Source organism: Branchiostoma floridae, chromosome 8 (genome assembly GCF_000003815.2).
Source record: "Branchiostoma floridae strain S238N-H82 chromosome 8, Bfl_VNyyK, whole genome shotgun sequence".
NCBI classification, from domain to species: Eukaryota; Metazoa; Chordata; class Leptocardii; order Amphioxiformes; family Branchiostomatidae; genus Branchiostoma; species Branchiostoma floridae.
The window spans coordinates 889,608-899,296 of NC_049986.1; the positions used below are offsets into that span (position 1 = coordinate 889,608).

Here is a 9,689-nt window from a genome sequence, read left to right on the forward strand (position 1 = left end):
CATATTTTGATTTTTTTACGAATGAAATCCATATGAATGATGACTCATGTGGCTGTGTGACGATTTCTTAATCTTACCCTTATTTTGTGTAAGTCTAGAGGGCTAGAATTAATGACGCTACGCCTGTCAATATGAAGACTTACACCTTTATAACCTGACTTGAAAGAAAGTATCAAGTTGAGTTAGTAACAGGCCAAAAGCGGCCAAAGTGGCCACGAAGTCTGTTTTAAGCAGACGTCAACAAGGTGGCGATGATCCACACCAGATGCAAGCTACTGTACATGCGTCCAGGCGTACAGTCTTCCCTCCCCTTCATTCACAGCGCATTACAAACGCTGTACGTCGTGCTTTGCGTTTTCTTCCCAACTTAAAGCAGCAGTTTAAGCTCGCTTCAGCATTATGTGGTTACATATTTTAATTCTTCTCTTTGCCAATCCGCCGAGGATGATGGCGGCATCCAACACCCTCTGCCCAGCCGGATGTAGCTGTTCCTCCGAAACCGTGGAGTGTACCAACATGGGGCTGGTCCGGGCGCCGGCCTCCATCCCGAGACACGTCAGGGTCCTGAACATGGACGACAACAGCCTGTACGACTTGGAGTCAATAAGTTTCCGATGGTTTCCGTACCTTCAACAGCTATCCTTGCAGAGGAATAAGATCGAGAGGATCGATGAGCACTCCTTTGCCCAGATCGACAGCCTGCGCAGGTTGTATCTGACTCAGAACAACATTGGTGTAGTCTCGCCCCGCGCGTTTAGGCGGCTTCTGCGGCTGAGACATCTCTATCTGGGGTGGAACTCCATCTCTCACCTCCACTCTGACACGTTCCGCCATCTCTCCAGACTAAAGATTGTCCACCTAAACAACAACAACATTTGTACCATCACAGAGGGTAAATACTTTTTTTAGCTCCCTGTTTGATACGTCGTTGGAATCTACGGTTTTATTCATATAATATCATTACCGGCTACAGATTGAATAAGTTGCTGGATGTAATAGTATAGATCGATTAGATAGACTGAATAGTATTGCGTCAGAGGGGCTCGAGCTTGTACAGCTTGCATCCTAGTTGCAAACTGTACTCATTAGACTGACGAACTCACCTGGCATAATTTTCAGTTTGGGCAATTTCTGCATTTTTCTTGCTGGGTACTCTCCAAGCAGAAGTTCGACTCCGGCTGTTTCTGACGTGTTTCGGGGTGTTTTTATTGGGCTTTCTATTTTGTGCGGTTTTCTTTATAGTGGCTGGCAGACAAACAGAGAACAGCACAAATTGAAAGCCCGATAAAAATACATCAAAAACGGAGCCAAACCTCTGCTTGCAGACTAAGGTAGAGGCTAAAAATATTAATTCGATATACGCAGTAGTGCCAAGTTTGTATTCGTGGTACGGTTCATCTGTTCCACGCAGGTCTGTTTGCTGGATTGAGTAATCTGGAGTCCCTGACGCTCAGCCATAATTGTTTATCAGAGCTGCCAGACGGCACATTCCGAGACTTGAGCAGTCTACACACACTCTTACTCCACAACAACAATCTGAAGTACATTCCACACGGGGCATTTAGAGGTCAGTCAACATCTTGACATGGTATCAGGACAGTTCTGCACATGGACACTTCGGCCCGGACATTTCGGCCCCAAGTCTAGGACACTTCGGCCCCAGGCCGAGGGCATTTCGGCCCAGGCTCAGAGGACACTTCGACCCCGCTAGTTCTTATGTTGTGGGCATGCCATGCTATGCAATGTACAAATTAATCGAAGTCGGGATCTTCATGCCCCGGAAACGCAAAAAAGCGTAATCACTAATGGCGATTTTCTCGAGTAGACAGGAGAACGCTATACTATACAAATAAAATCATACGTCCTAAAATTATACTTTATTTAGTCAACTCGGGCTACGTGTTAGATAACTATCGTGGACTGGACCCAGGGCCGAAGTGTCCTCGGCTTGGGGCCGAAGTGTCCTGAGCTTGGGGCCGAAATGTCCTGATTGCCAGGGGGCCGAAGTGTCCATGTGCCGAAGTGTCAGACATTCTCTTGACATTTTATATTCTTACGTTTTTATGCTGTTCGAAAATGTTTACATATTATTCTACTGACTAACACTCAACCCATAATGGAAAATTGGTACTATGAGCTACCAAAATACACCGGTACCATTGTAACAAATGTGTATATTGAAGCAGGGAATGCTTATTGAATCCTAGACTGACATGTGGTCACTGTGCAAAAATAGTTTTCAGTGCGCCAACTGTTTTCCAATGTTTATGTCATACAGGGCTTCAATCTCTGACGTCACTCAACCTTTCGAACAACAGTTTGGCCAATATAACGGCCAACATTTTTGAGGATTTGCCTTCTGTGCAAGTTCTCGAGCTTCGGAATAATAGGATCAACTACATACACCCGGATACATTTGGAGCTGCTCCGAACTTGACTTATTTGTACTTGGACTTCAACCGCCTTAAACAGCCACCTGTTTTTGGTCATCAACATCCGGGCCTTCGCTTCCTGTCCCTGACTGGGAACGAGGTCGAAGAGATCCCGGATGTTAGTTTCCGGAATGCACCAAACGTCCACACACTTCTGCTCGGGCGAAACAAACTTGGACGTGTGCCCACAGAGAGTCTATCCGTCATGACAAAACTCGTGGTCTTGAACTTGTCTGAGAACCCTATTATGGAACTTCGTGAGCATTCCTTCCAGGGACTGGAAAATCTCCGACTCTTGTCACTGCGTGACTGTGAGATTCGCACCGTTTCTAGCGAGGCTTTCAACGGGTTGGGCCAAATCATGGGGATATTTCTCAACGGTAACCGCATTGCTAAACTTGAACAGGGTACATTTTCAAACATGCCGTTCATTTTCAGCGTCAACTTGAACGGGAATTTCTTACGTCACGTAGAAAACGGAGCATTTGGAAATCACTCTTCACTAAGGAGACTGTTTCTGCAAAACAATCGTTTACAACGGGTTCCAAAACGTAGCCTGGGTATGATGCCAAGTTTAAAAGACCTTTACCTGGACTATAATCCAATCAGATCCATTGGTCCTTCGTCGTTTGTCCATCTACCGAATCTGAGAATACTGGGACTTCGTAGCTGTAACTTGAGTCGCGTCCATGACACCGCTTTTGAAGGACTTGGAAAACTGCGACAGTTGGATTTGAGAGGAAACAACTTACGGAACCTGCCATCCACAACTTTCACAAATATGTCTTCAGGTGAGGATCTTTTGATCATGACTTTATTCAAATTACAAGAATGATAATATAATGTAGATTTGGCAGCTAATAAGCTCATATTGTGACCACACACAGCGAATAATGAACAGGTGAGTCAATGTCAATGTTTAATTTGATTACTTAACATTTATCACTTCAATTATGGGTACTACTAATCATAATCTACGATTTGGCGATTATCACTGTCGAAGACACGATACTGTTCATTATCCAAATTAAGCCATAAGACAACGATGAAATCTGCCTGCTGTGTTCCATTGATTCTTTCATTTTAAGATCTAAGATCACATTTATCATTTTGTAATAGAACGGGGTATCTAAAGGTAACCAAGAAACTAGTTTTTAGGGAAGAAGATTCACAAGATATTTTCTTTTATCATTTGCAGATTTAGTGGTGGAGCTGGACCAGAATCCGTGGACCTGTGACTGTGGCATGCTGGGATTCCACCAGTGGTTAAACAACGTTCAGCGGTTCTACAGGGAGATCGTCTGTGTGTTCCCACAGCGGCTACAGGGGGCGCTTCTGTCTAAACTTGACTCAAGAAGTCTTAACTGCAGCGGTGATTTTTCTCTTCTCCCCGTCACCGTGCGGACTGAAGATTTGTTTCACAACCCAGATTATCGGGGTGTTGATGATGAGTTGACTACAGGTACAGTAAGCAGTATGGTCACCGAAAAGACAACCAACAACTAAGGCCACGTTGATTTGATTATATGGATGACATCCACGCTCGCACCAATTTTCGACCATTTCCAAAAAAAAAAAAGTTTTCGACCACACAATAAATTGTGTAAAGCAGCTGTAAAATGAGCACAAATATTCCGTAGATTGAAAACAAAGTATCAGAAAACAGATAACTAATGCCATAGAATGCCAAAATGAATCTAAAGTCAAGAATAAGATGTGAAAGGACAGAAAGAAAAAAATCTATTGTTGGTAGGGGGAGGTACCAGTACAGATTCAGGTCCATAGGATCATTTCCAGGTCCGGACCTGACCTGATTGTCTGTGGAAACTTGAGAACTGGCAATACTCAAAACAATGGTAATTGGTCAATTTTGCTACAAAGGAATCTGTTTGGTAGATTATTGGACTCCCACTGCATTTTAAAATCCCATCTCCATGTAATAAAGGCTAACTGTCTCTGTACCTTTGACTGTAGAAACTTGGTGCAATTGACTATAAACTCTACTTGACTTAGCTCTTGTTGTCTTCTTGGCCCCCCGGTTAGACCCCAAATGGCTGCAGACATAGTGTGTCCATTTTGTAATTGGCGAAACCTGTTCCTCTGTTGTTGTTTTTTCAGGTCTGTTTTTTTTTATTGGTCCAAGAAGAATAAAATGTTTTGCACCCGTATGATGTACTGGTCCCTACACCTAACTGTTGGTATACCATATACTATATGTGTTTAGTCCTATGTTCAACCTTCCTCGCCACTTTGATTTCATACTGAAGGCAACTTTTTTTTTGGCCAAACTTTTTTTTTTATTCGCTCGCTCGCATCAGTTTTGGAGTTCCCAGAGGATGTCATCCATATAATCAAATCAACATGGCCTAAGTTACGTTATTGGATTAAAGTGCGCTACCGGTTAAGGACGTCGACTTCGTGTACTAGGCCAACTAGTTTAGTGCTACATAAGGACAGAGAAAACAACTTTATTCGAGATTTTCATTTGATAATCAATGAAAGGTTTTTATCCCCCCACCTATTACATAATTACAAATGTTAAACACTTTACACGTAATATCGAATTTTGGAATGATTACATATTCTAAGCACGTGTAAACATGCTGATGCTGAACCATTGATGATGAACCTGAGGTAAAATAAAGATAAAGGAAACAGAAACACACTCATAATCTTCTATAAGCGCGTTATCTCATAATTTTCACAAACGTCCATCGTGTCTGACTTGTCGACGCTAGGCTGGGCTCCATTAACGGACACTCGGCGAACGTTCTCGTCCCCAAGGCACAACAAGATGGCGGCTATCAGTCCCCCTAGGACGGGCGCGCATCCGGCCACGATGAACGACATGTTGTAGTTTTCAGTGGCGTCGTAAAGTTTCCCTGAAATACAAACCGATGTTATTGACACAGTCTACAATAAAAAGAATTGCGTACTGCAGACATCACATTTAATGCCAATGGACGAAAAGAAATTGGCTGGAAAATTTACAAAGAACATTGTTTACGTTATACATGTTGGGACCCATTGTTGCTATCCAAAAGCAGGGCAGATTGACCAGCGTGTCACATTGAATAAGCAAGCCAGTCTTAAGTTGAAATAGAATAAATAGATAAAGCTCAACTTATGCATAGTAATTAAGCCGTTACCTCATTGGACTGCACCAAATTGCGCTAACGCGAATTCGTACCAATTTTCCCTTAAATGCCACATTTCGAGTTTCTACACAATACAACTTTACTAAGAATTGTAATGTGGCCTAAAAACAGTGTACAATGATTAAAGGTTTATTTGCGCCATTTAGCCAGTTTCTAATATTTTTAGTTTTCAGAAATTCGTACTTCCGGTGCCATATTTGGGAGCCGATGGGCAGTTTGCGCCACTTTATGAATGCTTTTTGCAATTTGACGCAGTCCAGTGCGATATCGACATCCTCATCCCTTACCTGCGATTGGAGGTGCTCCTATTATTGAAACGCTCATCAGCAAAGTCATCAGCCCCATTCCATCGGAAAGTCTTGTAGGACCAACGAGATCCGCTAGGAGCGTCATTGAGAGTGTCAGACCGGCTCCTACCAGAAGTCCTATAGTGATGCAGTAGACAGCCAACGCGGGGTAAGTCTTTGCAAGGGGTGACAAAAGACAAGAGATGCCAGTTGCTAACACGAGAAGTATGTACCAATGGAGATGACGAAATTTTCTATTCGTCGGAAGAATTCCCGACAGCAGTCGACCAATCAGGTCGCCTATAGAGATCATGGAAACGAGGAACGCGGACTGATATTGCTCGATCCCGAGATGCCTTGCGCGCGGAGTGATATGAACGACGGGAATGAACAGACCGAATCCCAAGAACAACATCTGAGCAGTTATGAAGCAAACTAGCGAGGGATTGGTTAGCAAAGTCTTGAATTCAGCTAGCGTTGTGCGCCCATGACTAGAAGGGTGATCTGGCCGTCTCTTTTTATTGGAAAGTTGGAGGTCTTCTGTATTCCCCCTTTCTTCATTGTTTTGGATGACGCCCTTTGGTTGGTCCAACTGGATGTCAGAGAGGTCTGGAGAGAAAGCTTCGTTAGTGCACGCTTGGTTTTTCTCGGCCTTTGCTTCTAGTGATGGCGACAATGATTCGGATTTAGTTGGCAGGTCGTCTATGTTCTCCTGTTGGTCATTGTTTTCAATGGGAGTCGTCGGTTGGTCCAGTTGGATGTCACTGTCTGAAGAGAAAGCTTCGTTAGTGAACGCTTGGATTTCCTTGGCCTTTGCTACTGGTGATGTCGACAAAGTTTCAGATTTAGGTGGTAGGTCGTGTATATTTTCTAATTGGACATTGTTTTGGATGAAGGCCACCGGTTGGTCCAGTTGAATATCACTGGGCTCTGAAGAGAAAGCTTCGTTAACGTAGGCATGGAATGTCTTAGCTTCTGTATTTGCTGGTGATGACAGTGATTCGGATTCATTCAGCGGCATGGCCAGATGGATCGGTCTCAACAAGGCCGCGAAAGCTGTGATGTTGAGCATGACTCCGGCAGCGATCAGGAACGACCCTCTCCACCCGTACTCCTCTATCAGGTACGTGAAGATGAGGGGGAACACGATGTTACCCACGCCGACACCCGAGAAGGCGATACCGTTAGCGATGGCCCGCTTCTTATCGAAGTATTTCCCCACCAGACTTAAGCTCGGGAACATAGCTAGGGACGACCCTAAACCTATAGAGAAACAAAGATACGTATTAAAATTCACAACAACGTCCTGTGCAGAGTTTCAACAACATCAAACAGGCTAGGCACTTAGCACATTCACCGAAGTTTAAAGGCAATATACATCGCCTGACGATCAAAATACTTTCTACAAACAGCATTGTGTACAATTATTATTAAACCAGAATGAATGGCAGTATGTGTTGTACAGATGAATGTTGAAGTTAGGGACAGTAGTCATAGGTTTTTGCCATATGAATATATGTGTTTCGGAAACAACGCAGAAAACGAAAATTTGTTCACGCACCAACCAACACGCCTACAGTGATGTACAGATGGACTATACTGGTTGAGAATGACGTCAGAATGCATCCTGTTGCCGCCAGCACTCCGCCCACCATCGCCACCGGTCTGAAGCCGAACGTCGCGCTTAACATGACACCAAGTAGAGCTAAGACGGTAGGTATAAAAGAAATCTGAAACCATTGAGTTGTTCAAGATCTATACTCTTGTTCCCGAAAAAGCACTCAATTTCAACCTTCGTCATCGAATGTGACCTATCATGGTGAATAATGGATCGTTTTTTCTGAAGTGGGCTGACGTATTGGTTAGAAATCTTTGAGTAGACTTCCTATATATATATAGGAACTGTAATATTACAGTTTATGTGTTATATGTATTCTGTTAATCTTGGCTTAACATTGATAGACGCAACATATTTTGCTAATTATGTTTCGGTCCTAGGATAGGATACTTTTTTGGCAATCGCATGTATCTGACTGCAAGTAAGTACAGTAGGTTAGTATAATGATAGATCTTTGACGTCGTGAAAATTGTTGTTTCTTACTTCCTCCAAAAGTGAGTCCCAGACAAACGGAAATGATCCATGACGTGGCTGCAGCTGATTGGTCAAACTGCGTCGTGAACTCTTCGAAAAACACGCCGAATGATCGCATGACTCCCAAGCTGCAGGCTCCGATCATGAAGACGGCTCCAACCACAGCCCATCCCCACCCTCCATCTAAGGGTCTGGTGTAACGTACCGGCATCTGTAATCAAGTGTTAGACCACATTAACCACAGCCCATCCCCACCCTCCATCTAAGGGTCTGGTGTAACGTACCGGCATCTGTAATAATCAAGTGTTAGACCACATTAACCACAGCCCATCCCCACCCTCCATCTAAGGGCCTGGTGTAACGTACCGGCATCTGTAATAATCAAGTGTTTAAGACCACATTAACCACAGCCCATCCCACCCTCCATCTAAAGGCTCTTTTGACCCCCCCCCCCTTCGTAATTTCAAAAAGGCTTGGGTTACGATCACCAAATTTGGAGGGGATGATGTACTAGTGAAGTTTTATATTTTCTGTAATTTTGGTATCGTTATGACGTAATATGACGTAATTATGACGTCATAGTGTCCTATTTTGGGCTTAAATCGTCAAAATATGAAATTTCCGCTATACTTAAATGTATTGAACAAAACGATGACAATAAAGGTTATCTTATTGGTGTCTAAGTCTGCCAAGTCTTTTGATGCCAATGACGATGACATTGACGTCTATATGACGTCAGAAAATGACGTCATTTGTCCGCCATCTTGGATCGACAAGCTTGAATTTTCTAAAATACGATTTTTTCCACATATAACCCCAAAACCCAATGGAAGTGGACTAAAAAGGTTCAAATGATTGTGTTTTGTAAGAAAATAAAAGATTTTGACGGAATTTGAGTAAAAATAACATGTACATGTATTTATCGTTGAAAATGGCATTGTCCGCCATCTTGGATTTTGACCCATGACGTCATCAAATTAGCATAAATTATGAATATTTAATTAGAAATGTAACTTAAAATTACACAGGATGTTAATGATATCAATAAACAAGTTTGATCTAGCTATAAAACCATGAAATCCCATAATTCAAACTGAAATTAGTAAATTTGGGAAAATATGCCTGTCAGAAACCCGTTACCATGGCAACACGAAAAATCACAAACTAAATTTTTTCGCAGAATTGTTGCCAACAATATTTTAGGAAAAGTCACCAAGTTTCGTAGTCCTAGCACACGTCGTTCGCCAGTTATACGACGTCAAAGTTGACGCGGGCACTTTTAGCCCCCCCCCCCCCCGGTCTGGATAGGGTTAAACCTGACCATCAGTTCTATTCTCGATAAAATGAGTACGTTGTGTTTTGATACCTGACGTTCTCTCATACACGAGACCTTCTGCATTACGTTATCATCCGAAATGGCGAGTGAAACCCCGTACAACACTCCAACTTGAGATCAATCCACCGCCACGAATCCATGGAATCTGATCCTTATGACATCACAAAGCAGCGGGATCGATTACCTATCACGCTTTATGTATAGGTAAGTTATTCAGGGTTTTTACAAACTGCTAATACTCAGTACTAGACAGCTTTCAACATGCAAATGCTTCGTAGAGGCAGGGGGCGATGGCAAAACTGTTCTATACTAAACACCTACAAGTTTATGGTCTTCTGTTTGCTGTCTAAAGTCGCTCGCTGTATGAATAAACATGCATTTCTG

General features: G+C 43.0%; 2 protein-coding genes across 7 annotated transcripts in view; one reads left to right on the plus strand and one right to left on the minus strand.

Annotated features, from left to right (window-relative positions):
- The first annotated feature begins 127 nt into the window (after nucleotides 1-127).
- LOC118420965 (leucine-rich repeat-containing protein 15-like) lies at nucleotides 128-3,938 on the plus strand. The gene is made up of 4 exons (XM_035828066.1): nucleotides 128-892; nucleotides 1,412-1,567; nucleotides 2,279-3,223; nucleotides 3,631-3,938. The coding sequence occupies exons 1-4, from the start codon at nucleotides 400-402 to the stop codon at nucleotides 3,936-3,938; spliced, it is 1,902 nt and encodes a 633-aa protein (XP_035683959.1). The 5' UTR covers nucleotides 128-399.
- Nucleotides 3,939-4,885: 947 nt separating this feature from the next.
- The window catches only part of LOC118420455 (monocarboxylate transporter 13-like), a 16,663-nt gene continuing 11,859 nt past the window's right edge, over nucleotides 4,886-9,689 (minus strand). For 4 of the 6 annotated variants that reach the window (XM_035827269.1, XM_035827270.1, XM_035827267.1 and 1 more), the window contains 2 exons: nucleotides 5,878-7,140; nucleotides 4,886-5,314 (listed from right to left, as the gene is read on the minus strand). In XM_035827269.1, coding sequence (XP_035683162.1) covers nucleotides 5,109-5,314; nucleotides 5,878-7,140 — 1,469 coding nt within the window. In that variant the 3' untranslated portion in view covers nucleotides 4,886-5,108. Of the gene's footprint in view, nucleotides 5,315-5,877; nucleotides 7,141-7,438; nucleotides 7,583-7,978; nucleotides 8,342-9,689 lie in introns of all 6 variants that reach the window. The other 2 variants (XM_035827268.1, XM_035827265.1) reach the window with 2 other exon arrangements.

Coding starts and splice junctions, on each gene's coding strand:
- LOC118420965 (XM_035828066.1), top strand. CDS start 400: ATGTGGTTACATATTTTAATTCTTCTCTTTGCCAATCCGCCGAGGATG. Junction 893..1,411: donor CATTTGTACCATCACAGAGG/GTAAATACTTTT, acceptor TGTTCCACGCAG/GTCTGTTTGCTGGATTGAGT. Junction 1,568..2,278: donor TCCACACGGGGCATTTAGAG/GTCAGTCAACAT, acceptor TATGTCATACAG/GGCTTCAATCTCTGACGTCA.